At 38.6% G+C, this 17,429-nt stretch overlaps 1 protein-coding gene across 2 annotated transcripts in view; it reads right to left on the bottom strand.

The window, feature by feature from the left end:
• PALLD (palladin, cytoskeletal associated protein) overlaps positions 1-17,429 on the bottom strand; it is a 386,711-nt gene that overhangs the window by 209,896 nt on the left and 159,386 nt on the right. For both annotated transcript variants that reach the window (XM_084883726.1, XM_084883727.1), the window contains one exon: positions 8,057-8,235. In XM_084883726.1, the coding sequence (XP_084739852.1) occupies positions 8,057-8,235 (179 nt within the window). The remainder of the gene's footprint in view (positions 1-8,056; positions 8,236-17,429) is intronic.

Here is a 17,429-nt window from a genome sequence, read left to right as displayed (position 1 = left end):
TGCAGGAGGCAGCCAGCAGATCAATGATTCTCTCTCATCATTGATGTTCTCTCTCTCTCCCTGAAATCAATAAATATTAAGAAAGGTATTAATATATGAGTATTATATATTAATAAATATTGACCTTCCTCCCTGAAATCAATAAATATTAAGAAAGGTATTACCTTTTCATTTTTAAAACTTAAGCAATTTAATACTTCCTTGTAGGAAAATAGCCCATAAAATGTACAATAGTGAAAATTAAAGAAAAAAATCATTTGAAATACCACTAACCAGATACTTTGGACCACATCTTTCTAAAGTTTATGTCTATGGACATAGAAAAATAATTAAATATATTTTTAAAAGATGACAATACTATTATACTGCTCAATTACTGTTTTTCCCACATTTAATACATGTCATTAAATAAATATGTACCTTTGTAACTTTCTAGTGGCTGCTTCAAACTCATTTGTGTGGATTCACCATAATTTTATTATTCCATTATTAATGGATATATGCATTATTTACATTTTTAAACATTTCACCAGAAAGGTGTATACAATTGCAATATAACAAAATGCCCATATTCATGAAATTACTATTTTTATATTTTTGTCAATCTGATATATTCCATGATTTTTTAAAAATGTGTACTTCTGAGAGAAAACAAATTAGATGGAAATCACATAGCTTCATGAAATAAGCAGTCTTCTTAAAAGAAGATATCAACCAGTAAAAAAAACACACACACATATATATATATATATATATATATATATATATATATATATATATTTGCACACACACGCACACACGTGTGTGTATTTTTTAAATTCTGAATTTAGTGAATCTCATCATGAAGTTCATCCTTTTGTACATGTTTTGCCTTTCAAAATTTAAGGACTAACTATACTCTGGCCCCATTACTCATTTTTCTCCTCCCTTCTTTCTCAGTTGCTATAATTACCAGCACAGCAATAATCACTCAACAAGTTCAAAAAATCTGAGTGTAAATTCTGTTGCCACTGCTTTCTATTTTATGACCTCATGCAAATTATTTAACCTCTTAGTTACTCAATAATATTTTAAATAAAAATAGGTTAAATTTTTAAAACCAGGTACAAAAGAGTACACAGTAAAATATACAAATATAGAACATAGGATAGTGAGGTTCTATGTGATTTTTATATTTTCTTGGTTTATGCATATGTTTTAGATTTTTAAAAATGAAAATGTGGGTTTTTGGTTTTCTTTTGGTAATAATAATAATGATAGCTCACACTATGTGCCAGGCACAGCTCTAGGCAATTAACTCATTCAATCCTTACAACAATCTAATTTTCTCTATCCACAGACAGAGAAATTGAATTCAGAGTCAGTGGGTGACTGTTCAAGGTCTTGGTGGCAAGGAACTAAGCTAGTCAGAAAACATTGTGAAAGAAGGGCCAAACTGGGCTTAGACTCCTTCAGCTTCTCTGAACACTTTTCCAAAAGCCAGCAGAGGAATCCTTATGTTCAATGAGGCTTTTTCTTGCTGGGGATCAACAGGAGCCATTACTCATAAAACATTTTAAGATGTGTCAAAATGTCACTTAAAAGGGGCACATGTTTTATTTGACCATTCAAAAAAAAATTCAGAACTTAGAAAAAAATATCAACTAGAATCTGTCAATATGCACCAAGCATGAATATTACTACCCTCTCCCTACCTTTTAAAAATGTATCTTATTTTATTTTTCCCATCACTATCCCCTCTATGCCCTACACCCCCCTGACCCCCATGCCACACAATCACCGTACTGTTGTCCATTCCATGAGTTCTCCTTTTCTTTCTTTTTTGCTCAATTCCCCCTCTCCCACCAACTCCCCCTCCCCACCTGAGCTGTCTGCCTGCTTTCTATCTATGAGTCTGTCTCTATTTTGCTTGGTAGATCAGGTTGTTCATTAAATTCCACTTATGAGTGAAACCATATGGCACTCATTTTTCTCTGACTGGCCTATTTTCCTTAGCACAGTGGTCGGCAAACTGTGGCTCTTGAGCCACATGGGGCTCTTTGGCCCCTTGAGTGTGGCTCTTCCACAAGATACCACAGCCTGTGCGAGTCTATTTTGAAGAAGTAGTGCTAGAAGTTTAAGTTTTAAAAATTTGGCTCTTAAAAAAAATTTCAATCATTGTACTGTTGATATTTGGCTCTGTTGACTAATGAGTTTGCCGACCACTGTCTTAGCATAATACTCTCCAGGTCCACCCAAGATGTTACAAAGACTAACATTTCCCTCTTTTTTATGGCAGAGTAGTGTTCCACTGTAAAGGTACCACAGCTTTTTTATCCATTCATCCAAGGTTGAGCACTTGGCCACGCCCTACCTTTTTAAAGGTGCCCTGCTCTCCTCTCTATCAGACCCAACTCCTTATTCACAAGGTCCATTTCAATCTACATTCCTTCATCCCACATTTCAGAGCCACCATCCTGTCCTGTTTGGTGCTCCTAAATCTATCATGACCTGTGTAATCCTTTTTTGCAATCAGGAGGGGTGGGGTGGCGGAAGCTTGACATGTCTGTATTTATTTTGTGTGTTTCTTTCCTACTTACATCATGAAATTTGTGAGAATATCTTGTTGCCATCTAGTCCTTGAGAGTACTTCCTCACCATCCAGCACCCATACAGGCCAGACTCAGTTTCCTTTCTCTTTTGCAAAGACTTTGCTCTATCTTATTCTCTCCCCATTCTGCAAAATCCATGTTGTTGTTTTTTTCTCTTAGATTATTTGTATTAGCATATAAACAAATTCTATTAATTCTGGTATGAAAACAAACTAACTGCAAAAATCCATCTTTCTTATCCAACAACTCCATATCTGGGTATTTGTCCAAAGGAAACAAAAACACTAACTCGAAAAGAGAGCTGCACCCTCAGGCTCATTGCAGCCTTATTTACAATAGCCATGATATGGAAACAACCTAAATTTCCATCGATGGACGGATGGATCGATAAGAAAATGTGAGACACACTTACACTTACACACACACACACACACACACACACACACACATACACACAAATGTTATGTATCTATAAAAAGAAGGAAATCCTGAAATTTGCAAACAAATGGATGAACTTAGAAGGTTTTATATAAGTGAAATAAATCAGACAGAGAAAGGCAAACACCATAAGATGCCACTTATAGGTGGAATCTTAAAAACAAAAAAAAAAGCACAAACCCAGAGTCATAGATGCAGAAAACAAAGTGGTGGCTGCCAGAGGGGGGAGGTTAAAGGGGTGATGAAATGGTTGAAGGGAGTCAAAAGGTACAAACTTCAAGTTACAAGATTAAGTCCTGGATATGCAATGTCTGGCATGGCCACTATAGTTACTACCAATACTGCATTCTATATTCGAATGTAGATCTTAAAAATCCTAATCACAAGAAGAAAAAAACTATAGCTATGTATAGTAATAGGTGTATGGATTTTAAATAGACTCATGCTGATGATCCCTTCATAATATATACAGATAACGAATCATATTGTACACCTGAAACTATTATCTGTCAATTATACCTCAATTAAAAATCTTTTTTGATCGCATACTTTTCGAATCTGCTGGCATTTGACCTGGTTCTCTTTCTCTCTCTCACTCCTTTTCCACCTGGCAGGTATGTCCCACCCCAGAGCCTTCGTTACTATTGACGTCCTGACGCTCCCAGATGTTTTACTCAGCCATGTGGGCTAGACTGTAGGCATGTGTCCAATTAGTGACATGGCACACCCACTTGCCTACCTAAGTAGGAATTTCAAACTTAGCATGTTCAAAACTGCATACACCCTTCCCTATTCCCTTACCCTCTCCTCCCCAGCCCCCCTTTCCCCTTTTCAGAGGTTGGCAGCACAGCCCACACACTTGGTAAGCCAAAAGCGGTGGAGCCGCTCGCCTGGTTCCTTTCATCCCCTCAGCCCCTCATCCAGTCTGCAGAGTGCTCAGCTTTGGGAGCCTACCTCTAAATTCCTAACCCAGCTCTGACTCTCCCCCACCCCCATTTACACCATCTCCTCCTGAAGTCCCTCTTTCTCCTCTGGGCTTCTACTGGGTCTCCCATTATAAGATAAAGCAATAATTTTTAGAAATATAGGGTGTGTATGTGCTGAAACTGGTTTGGCTCAGTGGATAGAGCATCAGCCTGCAGACTGAAGGGTCCCGGGTTTGATTCCAGTCAAGGGCATGTACCTTGTTTGCGGGCACATCCCCAGTAGGGGTTGTGCAGGAGGCAGCTGATCAATGTTTCTCCCTCATCGATATTTCTAGCTCTCTATCTATCTCCCTTCCTCTCTGTAAAAAAATCAATAAAACATATTTTTTAAAATATATAGGGTGTGGCCAAAGTAGGTTTACAGTTGTTCCTATGGCAATGATACACTAATAAAAATGCAAGAATAAACGGTTTTTGTGTTCTCACAAGTGTAAGCCTGCTTTTGTCCCCACCCTGTACAAATCAGCCAATGTGACTTTTCAGCTTAAAGCCTCCATGATTTGTGATGTGACTGAGAATCAAGGCCACACTGCTAACCGTGACCACAAGGCCCTGGGTCCCATGTGAACTGTCCCCTGCCCCACCTGCCCAGCTGTCTCTTCTCTCTGATGCTCCAGCCACCCCGGACTTCCTGCTGCTCCTCGGACTCATCTGGTCCTCCCCTCTCAGGGCCTTGTGTTTGAGCCCGCTGTGCGGAGCACTTTCCCCCAGTCTTCCTGTGGGTTTCTTCTCGGGGTCCAGGTCGTAGGTCAAATGTCATCTCTTCAGAGAGGGCTTCCTGATCCCCGGGCTCCAGCAGCCTCCTGTACTTTCTTCCCAGCACTGGCTGGTGTTGTGATGATTGATGAGTGCACTTCTCTATTCTCCCTCCTCTCCTGGAGCGTCAGGGCAGTCAGAGCACAGGCCTATCCCATGCGCCTGCATGCCCGCAGTGTCTACATCACCGCCTGCCAACGGTAATTCCTTAGTAAACTGTCCATGCAGTGCTCCATACATGCCCTGAATAGCTTGAGGTGATTACAGCTGCCACAATAATGAGTTCATCTACATTTTATTCTGGAGTGGTGAAGAATGCAGATTCAAGGGTCAGACTGCCTGGTTGTCAATTCTGGAATGCTATGTGTGTGTGTGTGGGGGGGGAGCACCTGTGCACATGTATGTATATGTGCACGCATGTGCATGTATATGTGTTGTATGCAATCTTGGCACTACTTAGCCTCTATAAGCCTCTATAAAATGGAGGTAATTTTTCATATAAAAATGAAGTGCTGGTTCCTTGCTAACATGAAATAAACAGTAGCTAGTCCTTAAGCTATAATTTCTTTTGTGTCGCTCTAAAACCTGCCCCATAAGACAGTGAAATTTAGACCGTTTCCAACCAGCAGGTTGTTAAACTTTTAGGAAAGGCTTTGTTTGGATTTCTGAATTCTACAGAAAACTTCTTACACTCTGATAGGCCCTTGGTGACCACATGCTGGCCTATTAATAACGCGCTTTAGGAAACAATTCAATGGAGAGATGGCTGCATCTAATTTAGTGCTGGCTAAGTAACATAGGAAGATTTCTTACTTTCAGCCATAATAGCCTAAGGATTTATCTAAAGTTCTTGTTCTCAGGGATAAAAGTATACTGAAATCTCCCAGGTATTTTTTAAAATTATTATCCATATTTTACAAGGCCAGTGAGCTAGTTTTTTATATTAGGCATAGGAGACTGAATCTTAATAGCTCTTTATTCTAACTGTGTCCAGCTTCTGTATACTCCTCCTCTCACACAGTCTATCTGAAGTCAGACACCTAATGGCGAGTTGGCTAAGCGAGTTCAGTGTTATCATGTGGGAAACTGTGCTTTGGCAAAAATAATCCACTGTCTTTGCTCAAGTCCAGGGCATGAAACATACATGCATATAGAACTAGGGGTGCATTTCCCAACACTGAGTAGCTCTTGCAGGTGATTTGAAAAGTGGAAGAGGACTGGTAGTTTAGAAGACCACATTTAATTAAAGTCCATGATGTGGATGTTTTGTGTCTACCAGAGTTAGATACTGAAACCAATTTCACAGATAGAGACATTTTTCCTTTTTTCATATAGAAAGTGAGTGTATCTTATAGATACTGCAGTTAATTTTTAAAATTCATTTGTAACCATATAATACTTTATATATTTCTATTATTATATCACTTATTATAAGATCATTTATCATTTTATATTGTTTCTTAAATATGTCCATCTCTGTTGTTAGATATCAAGAACTGTGTCTTAATCATATTTGTACCTGCTCTGTCTCACACACAGTAGGGCCTAAAAAAGTGCAGGCTGAATTGAGTCTATAGGCTATGACTTAAACTGATGTGAATTCATGAACATCTGAAACATAGAAGCAACACACACTAAAATTCACCCCAGTCCTACCAGTGCCGAAAGCAAGCGAAGTGTTTAATTTTAAGGTGCTCTATCTGAGCTTGGATTTGGGTGACGAACCTGATCATCCTTAACAAACAGGTTTTTAGTTCTAAAATAGTTCAAGGAGTCTGCTACACAGTCTGCCCAAGACTAATACTTATTTCTAACCTATTAAATGTTAAAAACCTTTGTCATTCTTTTCCTCTTACTTCAGCACTTTGATGTGTGTATGGAGCAGTGGTTAAGAATATGGGCTCTGGGGAGAGACTGCCTGGGTTTACATGCTTGTGTAACTTCGAATGAGTCCCTCTAACCTCTCTGGGTCTCAGTTTACTCATTTGTAAAAAGGGACTACTAATAGTACCTCATAGGCTTTCAGTGACGTTTAAGTGGTTACGTATGTGTATTATGTGTGCATTTGTAAGTCCCATGTAAGCATTAGTTACTACTAGAAACAGAAAGTTTGCTTTTATGAACAGGGAAAGGTCCTCAGAGGAGCTCACAGATGTTTGCTTTCAAAGATAACGCAGAGGAAGCTTTTAGCAGAAGTCAAGGTGCGCACTTTTATGAGCGGTAACAGTTACTTCTAAAACCAAACTGTCAGTTCTTGAAGGAGCTCACATCCTGCTTTCTTCTACTTTAAGTAATGAAGAAATGTGGCTGCATTAAACATTGAAAGGAGTTAAAAGATGAAGATTAATGTGGTGGAGACCTCAGGAATTTTAACGTTCTGTATTTTCATTAGTATTTTGAAAAGCAGCCAATTAATAAGATGCATATTGATTTATGGATTTAGAGATGATATAGCACTGTGGTGCTTAAAACACTTCCAACTTAAATTATTGGCATTGATCACAATACAACGATAATGTAAAGCTGTATACTCTGATATCAAGTTTTTTTAATTCTCTACAGGCTGTCTTGTCCAAAGCGAACTGATAGAAATAAAAATATTCTATTTCCTGCCTGCCCATTAAGTCTTAGTTAGCAGGAATAGCAGAGTCTTAAAAGAGGGAAAATTCTAGAATTTAATACAAATGAGAATACTTAAAAATATTCCCTTATTCTCACGATTTCCTAAAAAATTTAGAGTTTAACTTTGGTTGGTAGATACCGTATTTCAATACGTTTCCATTCTTTTTTCCCTAGAGAAAGCAAAAGTGAATTGGGTACTTTACATTTTAAATCAATTAATGTAGCTGGAATGTTTCCAATGAAAAGGAACACATGTTGACAGTAGACCCGGTTGCTGCATGCCTAAGTGTTGGAACTGTTCGATTTACTCTCACAGTTTTCTGGAGAAATGAGTTCTGCATCACAACACCGCCGTGCTGTCTGCGTTGGAAAAGCATATTCACCGTGAAGCCCTGTGATGTGAAGCTCTTCCAGTGGTCGGCAAACTCACTAGTCAACAGGGCCAAATATCAACAGTTCAACGATCGAAATTTCTTTTGAGAGCCACATTTTTTTTTAAACTTAAACTTCTTCTAATGCCACTTCTTTAAAATAGGCTCATGGTATCTTGTGGAAGAGCCACACTCAAGGGGCCAAAGAGCCACCTGTGGCTCGCGAGCCCCAGTTTGCCGACCATGGTGTGGGACCATTCACACCACTGACCGCTGCAGCACACCTCCTCACCTTCAATGAACACCTCGGCGGATGTTGTGTCTGAGCCGCTGGGGTTCGTGGCCAGACAGGTGTAGCGACCAGTGTCTTCCTCAAAGGCTTCTGCGATGACCAGGGTGTGCAGGTCCCCGCCCTCACAGCGGATCTGGATGTCAGGAGTGTTGTGCAGCTCCTTCCCCTCACAGAACCATCTGCATGCCAAACGGAGGCCAACGGAGAGGAGAGAAAAAAAGGAAATGGTGGTGATTAAAATAATACAGCAGACGTGGAAGGCTGGATGCTCTACAATCAGATGCTTGTTTGATCAAAAAAGACCCAGTGTTCCCACTTCTAGGAACATATCCCAAGAAAACAGAAACGCTAATCAGAAAGGATATATGCACCCCTATGTTCATAGCAGCACGATTTACAATAGCTAGGATTTGGAAACAGCCTGAGTGCCCATCAGCAGATGAGTGGATTAGAAACTGTGGTACATCTACACAATGGAATACTGTGCTGCTACAAAAAAAGAAGGGATTCTTACCATTTGCAACAGCAAGGATGGAACCTGAGAGCATTATGCTAAGTGAAATCAGCCAGTCGGAGAAAGATACATATCACATGATCTCACTCATTTGTGGAATATAATGAACACAAACTGATGAACAAAAATACAACCAGAGACACAGAAGCACCTAACAGACTGTCCAGCCTATGAGGGAAGGCAGGAGGTAAAGGGGAAAGAGATCAACCAAAGGACTTGTATGCATGCATATGAGCATAACAAATGGACACACTAGGGGATGAGGGCAGCCAGGGAGAGGTCAATGGGGGAAAAAGAAGACTCATGCAATACTTTAAACAACTGTGGAAAGCCACCTACTGTCTTCACTAGCAGAGAGGTGTGGACAAGGATCCCAGAACTCTGGTGATCCTTCAGCCCTAGCAAAGGTCAGAGCTATGCACCCACTGTTTAGCTGAGACAACAAGGTAGCTGAAGCAACTTCCTGACCAAATAGTTATGTAAATCCTTACTGTTAAGATAGTCTGTCTGTTACTGGGAATTGCCTGCCTAAGGGCTATAGGCAATCCCAAACTGAATAAAAGGATGGCAAAGCCTGAGCACAAGTGGAGTCCTCCCTCTTGTGTTGGGCTCCTGCTTGGCCCCCCAATTTCCAAATTATTATTTCTTGTCTCATCACTTTCATTTGCGTGTGGCCCCTTTTCCAGTGCCCGAACCCTGAACCATGTGGGATGTGGGTCATACACAAACAATAAAGAACTTAAATTTAAAAAAAGAAAGAAAGATGTGTCCATGTTACTGATGGGAACTCTACATTCTAGACCATGAGATGAATGACTAGACAATTCCCACAGGTTTTGTTTGTAAAGCATTCTGTATGTTTTCTCAACCTGGAAATAAGCGACATTGTCCAACTTTGTGAGACCATTCCAGTGCAGAAGAAAAGGAACAGAAATTCAGAGTGTCTTATAGAATGTTTTAAATAAATGACTTTTAGATTTATTCCAATTTTATCTATTATTCTTATCTAAAGAAAAATATGAAAGTAATACAAACGTTATGCTCAAAATATCTATTGTACCAAGGGAAACTAATCATCGCGTTAAAAATATCAGAGGCAGCAATATTTTCATTGACCCTAAGACTTCTGATCAACTGAGCAATAACAGAGTTAATGTCTTCCACATTTCTGATATTTACAAACGTCTCTAGCAGACCGCTTGGCTTCCACAACTAGAGAAATGGAGTTGTAATTCATTTTTGCTGGTCAGCACTTTTCCATCCCCAAACAACGAGGACCTTGATGTGGGAGGCTGCAAGCTGCCAGACTATTTTAACACAAGCTCTCTCTCACACTTTTTCCTTTATTCCCCCAGCACCTCAAACTCTCCACAGGAGTTTTATAAAAACTATGAAGCTGCCCCAACCTCCCCGCCACCACCTCCCTCCAAATGTGATTTATTTTTTTAAAAAATATGTAGGAATGTGCCACTTACAATGGAAAGGATTGAAGTCGCTGGGACTGTATTGTCCATTGAGCTCTTAATTAGCACTTGGAGATTTCCTCTGAGCCTAATCTTCTAGAAAATTTTTTGGCCTTGGTACCCTTTTTGTAAAAATATGGCATGGAAGCCTTTTTTTTTTTTTTTTTTGTATTTATATAACATAAAATAGGTATGTGACTATTTTTAATCTGAAAATGTTAATAAAGCAAATCTGTTTGCTAACACCTCCAGGTTGTCAATACTCCGGTATTATCTCCAGAAACTGTATTAAAAGTAAATATGGGATACTCACAAAACATATGTGATTTGGGGAATTAAGATACTTTAAACACACACACACACACACACACACACACACACACACACACACACACACAAACAGGCACGCACACTAAAACCCAGTCAATGGAGCAGCCATATATATGCATGCATTGTATAAATGCATGCAGGTTATTTGGAGGCAATTGAGAAGAGCAGTATTTCTTGCTTCTGGGGTATTTTGTGGTTTCCTTTGTTTTCTAAAGTCTTGGAGAGCATTCCAGCCTGGAGCCATCATTCAGTTCCTTCTTCTCTGTTCTCCCTCCAGGGTCATAGTCCAGGTCTTCACCCATGAGAACTATGGCTTACATTTTAATTAATCTTAAATCTTTTCATTGATCTCTTCATCTCCAGTAAGTTATGGATTTTTTCTATATCCTGTAGCAGATTAAAGTTCTTGAAACTGTTCCCTACATACATCATCCCCTAAACTTCAGATCTGTGTTGAGGCATTCCATATAACTTGGCCCCGATTTTATTTTCTATCACTTCCCTATACTAATCCACTGTTTCTGTCAAACATTTGCATGGATTTATTGTCCCTGACACGCCCTTAGGTATTACTTGCCCACGTTCCCCTTCTTGGAATGCTCTCCTTACACTCTATGTCAATCCCACCCAGGAGCTCCTCCTCCTCACAGCCACGTGAAAGGCTCCTTTGACAGATTAAATGCAATCAAACACCTGCTTGCTTGGCATCTTCTATGTGGAAGGCATTGCATTACATACTACAGGAAACAGAAGGAATACCTGGTAAATTGGTTAAGGTGTTTGTCTGTCTGTACTGCCAATTAGAATTTTTTTTTAATCTTTCATATAAAATCCATAAACCAACTATTAGAGGAAAAAAGAAGCATGAACACAATGTAGTAAAAGGTTTAAAAAAGAGAAAGATTTGCCCAGCCAGCATGGCTCAGTGGTTGAGCATCGACCTATAAACCAGGAGTTAATGGATTGATTCTCAGACATAGCACATGCCTGGGTTTGGGCTCAATCCTCAGTGAATGTGTGTGTGTGTGTATGTGTGTGTGTGTGTGGGGGGGGCATGCAGGAGGCAGAGGATTGATGATTCTTTTTCATCATTGATGTTTCTATCTCTCCCTTCTCTCTGAAATCAATAACAATATATATTAAAATAAAAGATTAGTTGCTTTGGTTAGATGTGCTTCATAGGGAAACCTCAACGGGAGCGTCTATCTTGACCTCTAACTCACAGTTCAGCAAGTGTGCAGCCTCCTGCAGGCCCACTGCTTTTTCTCTGTTTCCCATGAGCTGAGAAATGGTTTTATATTTTTTAATGGAAAAAATTTTTTGAAAGTATAATATTTTTAAAGGATTATATAAAGTTCAAATTTCGTGATCTATAAATTTTTTGGAACACGACCATGCTCATTCACTTACCTACTGTCTATGGCTGCTTTTGCTTTAGGATGACAACGTTGAGTAGTTGCAAAAGACTGTATGGCTCACAAATCCTAACATATTTACTATGTGGGCTTCATAGAAAAAGTTGGCCAACTTCTGCCCTAACTTCTTGCTCTTCAAAGTGTGAGCTTTAGACCAGCAGCATCAGCATTGTTTAGGAGCTTGTTAAGGATGCAGCATCGTGAGGCTGCTGAGTCCACTCTGTGCCCTCTTTGCGTATCAGACACCCCTTCTCTGAAAAGAACCGGAGGCAGAGAGAGGGTGAGAGTGCTTTATTAGGCACCCAGAATGGCGGCCTAGCCAAGGACAGCCAGCGGGTCCTGATACAATAAATAAACCATCATTTCCCTGAGTAATTAATAAATATCCATGAAATAAATACCCAGCAAAAAAAAAAAAAAAAAAAAAAAGGATGCAGCATCTTTACTCTCACCCCAAATCTACTGATTCAGTGCTGATCACCTTGCTAATGCAAAGGCTAAGATGCTTTGGCCTATTTTTGGATCACACTATCTTGCTTCACAGAGTCCTGGCTCTCCATTGAGGTTTTCACTTCTCTAACATAGCAACCATATGTTACATGTTTTGTACCTCTGGTCCCTTGCACATGGGTATATGGAAAATTGTGTTCTGTTTGTTTGTTCATCCCACCTCTCTACTAAAAAAATTAGCATAATTCATTTAACAATTGATGATATATCACTTCAGAATATTTTCTGTGTTGTTGCTTCACACCATTATATGAAGTCTATTGTATTTATGCCTAATTTTCCCCATCTAAAAAATTGACTCTTACATTGCAGAAAAATGCATTTTTAAAACTTTTTTTATTGATCCTTTTTTTATATACTGTCTGCCACTCATTACTTTAGAATATGCTTTCTATGAAAAATCAAATAGTGAAGGATCTGTGGCCTACTAGATTTGGAAGATGCTACATTATTATATATCAGTCCATCAATGTGAACTGATGTTTGCAATTCACATTTTCTTATCAAAGGCCCTGAGAAATCCTGCAGAAAAGAATTTGTTTTACATTGTCTAATCTAGCATTTACTTATTTGATCATGATGTTCTTTCTTATTTAGCATCTACTAATATCTCAAGTGTAGGTACCAGATGCTTTGCTAGTATATGTATTCCTTGGAAACTGTAGTTTTAAAAAATGAATTAAGATCAATTGTAATCTGAGCAATAATGATAAGTGTAAGGCTGAAGAACATACATAATCAGTAAGCACAATAAAATACCTGGAACATATTTTAATACTGGCAGAAAGATTAAGGCAACAAATGCACTTTCTGCAACAGTCTAACACATATATTTAGTCTCTTGAAATGGTTCCTTCCACCTTTAGCACTTGCTCAGGGTGAAATGATTGGTGCTTACAGACTTCTTGGGTGACCTGTGGTTTTTTTTTAAACACTCATGCTTTTTATTCTCCAACTCTGTGAATAAAATTTAAAAAGCATCTCAGATTGTAACCCACAGAAGATACAGTGCACATAAAAAACTATAAATATGTCCAAAATCAGGTGGTCAGCCTAATAATTAACATGAGTCATTATATTGCTTTGACACTGTCAGGGAAAGTCAAGCTGTTACTGATGTAAGTACCTGTCAAGTGATCAGTTCCATGTTGTTAAACTTAGGAAGATAGGGTGTGACTCAGGGGAGGAGAAGAAAACACCCCTGCAAATATTTAGATGGTGGACTCCCTTTAGCAACAAAAAGGGAAGCATGGTTCCCGGCCAATGTTTAGATAAATGTGTGTTTAGTTTATGATTGGAACCATTTGCACACTGGAGCTAGTAATGGCCTAGCAAACGGGCCCTTCCCAGGAATGGCCAGTTCTTAGCTATAGTAAATGACTCTCCTTCAAGCACTCCTTTCAAGTAAAAACTAACCAGTCCAGAGCCACATCACCACCACCTCCTCTATGGGCTCTCAAACTCAGGGCCATGAACCCCCTGTCCTAGTCACCCCAGAGCCAGGTAGCAGCTAGAGACAACTTCTATGCTCCAGAGCCCGCTAAAATTATTCACACTGGCCACCCCTAAATCTGGCTACATTGCTTCATCCATTCCTTCTCATGGAAACTACAATAAAGGCTCTTGCCCATGTTTCAGTTCGCTCCCTCTGCCTCCTGACCAACTCTGAAGCTTCCTTATGTGTCCCCACCCCTAACCCCACCCCCACCTTCACCCTTACCCCCACCCTTACCCTCACCCTCACCCCCACCCTCACCCTCACCCCCACCCCCACCCTCACCCTCACCCTCACCAGTATAGTATGCTTCCTACTCTTGGGAACTGTAACAATCTTCCAATGGTAATCATCTCATGATATACTGGCCTCACCATACCTGAATAATAATAAAGCCTACATTTAAAATTTCAAGTAACCACTATGTTGTACATCTGAAACTAATACAGAATATTGAATGTGAAATATATTTGAAAAAAAGATGGAAAATTGTATGTTTTATGTTTCTCATCACAATAAAAAAATTTAGACTGACTGGTTAAATTTTATAGGTTTCAACTGTACAATTCTATAATACATCATCTGTATATTGCATTGTGTTCACTACCCAAAGACAAATATTCTGTCACCATATATTTGACTCCCTTTACCCTTCACTACCTCTCCCCTTCTCCCCTTTCCATCTGGTAACCACCATGCTGTTTTCATTTTTTAAATATATATTGTATTGATTTTTTACAGAGAGGAAGGGAGAGGGATAGAAACATTGATGAGAGAGAAACATTGATCAGCTGCCTTTTGCACACTCCCTACTGGTGTTGTGCCTGCAACCAAGGTACATGCCCCTGACTGGAATCGAACCTGGGACCCTTCAATTTGCAGGCCAACACTCTATCCACTGAGCCAAACTGGCTAGCCAAACACCACACTGTTTTCTGTATTTATGAGTTCTTGTTTGTTCATTTGTTGTTTGCAGTTTTCTATCCCACATAAGAATGAAATCATATGGTTCTTGACTTTTTCCATCTGACTTATTTTGCTTAGCATGCTATTTTTAAGATCTGTCACCATACAAAAAATCTAGTATTAAAACATTGAATAAATCAAAGAAGAATAAGCTTACAAAGGACTGAATAAACAGTTTAATAATTACTATCAGTTTCTGCCTTAAGATATATGGAGAGAAGTTTATCTACTCTCACCTACTCAAAATGAACTACACTTAAAAAGCATAAAATGAAACTCTAAATAACCAATTAAATGCACATATCAAAAGAGAAAAATCAACCTTGTCTACTGTGTATGTAGCAGATCAAAACCAAATCATCTTCTTCCTAGAATTTTGAAGTTTTAAAATCACAAAGTAGATGGATGAGATGTGCTACAATCATGCTTTTTTTTTTTTTTTTTTTTTTTTTTTAATCTCTTAAAGGTCATTATTCAATTGGATTTCTGGCAAAGCCCTCAAAATACTTAATATTTTTGAAAGAAGACATAAAAAAGTCAATCTGCTGATTACATTCTGACCTCCTGAATTTTTCCTAAATTCTTGTTGCTAGTGCAACTTAGAAAAAGCAATACTGGTGTGGCAAGCTGAAATGTAAAAGCAACAATATAAGACTAAGCACAGGTTTGGCACATGCATGGCACAGGTAATGTCCCTTCTCCTTGGCCTGTGGCAGACATCACTAATTAATCAGAATGCTTTTCCTGGTGAGAGGGAAGGTCTTCAATGAAACACACTAGCCATCTTCAACTTGGTCTCTTTCTAGAAAACTCCTTGTGTCTTCCCTCCATATCCTGAAATCTGTTTCTACTTAGAGGTAAGAATGGAAAAGAGGGTTTGGTTTAGAGGGAGCATGTGCAAGCATGTAATATGGCTGAGAGAGAGTCTCCTTAGGTAAAATTCCACTTGATGACACCCCAGACATTTTTTTTTTTTTTTACATTCCATTTGTAATACTTGGAAGCCATTTATCTAGTGGATAAGACACTGGATAACATATTGGGAAATCAAAATCTATTTCTCTACATTTTCATTTTGTACCTTGGATAAATTTTAATTTCAATCATACTTCAAATTTGCTATTATGAAATGGTTAAAATATATAATTATAATTTCATAGAATGAGGGGATGACACAAAATTTGGGAATAATGATAGTTCTTAAGGACTGCCATAAATTCAAATTAAGGGAAAGAGAATTAATATTTATTGAATGCCTTTCATAGGCTATGCACTTTGTAAAGATGGCCTTGTTTTATTTCTCAACAACCTTGTAAAGGAGTTTTCATTATATTTTTTTATATAGGCAACTCTAATTTATTGAAACAGAAGAAAGTTCAATCCAGATAATCTTCACAATTTCATTTTCCTCAATACTTGTTGCTTCACCTTCCACTCAACTTTTTACTATGGAGACAAACACATTTGAACAATTTTTACTGATTCTTCCTCTCTAATCTCTGGTGGACTACTCATTAGTTACATAATTGCCGCACAACCAGTTGCTGAGAAGGAAACCTTAAAAAATTAGTGTGTTCAGTAAATCTCTATTCAAAAGTATTAAGAGTTAGACTGATTGTCAAACTTCAAGGCCATAAATAGGGTATGAAAACAATCTTGCACTAATTGGGTAGCAAAATGTCTAATTCATTCTATCAACCAAACATTTATTCATCAAGGGGGCTTATTGCTCTTCAATTCTAAACCAAGAACTGATTGGGGGTACAGATGACAGCTAGATTGGGTATCTTCCTTCATGAGACTACAAGTGGGGACAAAGAGAGATGAAAACTCAATTACAGACACAAAGAGATACTGAATACACTTCATCTAATGAAGTTCCTCCATCACATGGAAGTATGTGCTGCTTAAAAAACTCTTTAAAAGTTGGTTATTGCTTTCTACTTATAAATTAGGTTTGCTTTGGATAAAATACTTAGGGTAAGATCAATTTATTAGAGAAGGAATAATGTAATGGACATCACAAGTCTTGAATTTTTTGCTTTCAATTCACCAAAGATTCTAACACACAGAGAAAAAGAATTATAGTATTTAAAGCTCTGTAAGATGGCACATTTCTTTCTATTTCTGTTCTGAGATATTGAAATCAACATTGTTTAAAATATATACTTAATTCATAATGCCTCCCGCCCAACCCCAAGATTTTTTTTAAACCTTCTAGCCTATGGATGAGATAATACTGAAAATTGAAGGATCACAATATGACACCAGCAGAATTTGGTAGGATTGAAATTCAATGTTTTACATAGACAAGTTCACTACAGAGTGGGGCAAAACTAGGTTTACAGTTATTTGTATGGAAATAATACAATACTTAATAAATGATACAAGAATAAACTCTTGTGTTTTGCGCACTCACCCACTGTAAACCTACTTTTGCCCCACCCTGTCCTTCATTGTTCACATTCTACATTTCAAGGTGAGATTCAATGTAACCTCTGACTTGGTCTGAGGCCCACTGCTGGGGGTGAGTGGCTGTATCAACTGTTATGGATCAGAAGAGGGCGAAGGATAGTAACTAAAATCAGGGGCCCCAACTGCTTCTGAGCAAGCGTCTCTTTGAAAATCACCAATTATGTCCTTCTTGAACAGTAAGAAAACTGTCCCCCCAATATGGCCT

Source organism: Pipistrellus hanaki, assembly GCF_964339955.1.
Source record: "Pipistrellus hanaki genome assembly, chromosome: 5".
Lineage (NCBI taxonomy): Eukaryota > Metazoa > Chordata > Mammalia > Chiroptera > Vespertilionidae > Pipistrellus > Pipistrellus hanaki.
This window is presented reverse-complemented; position numbering and strand designations above follow the sequence as displayed.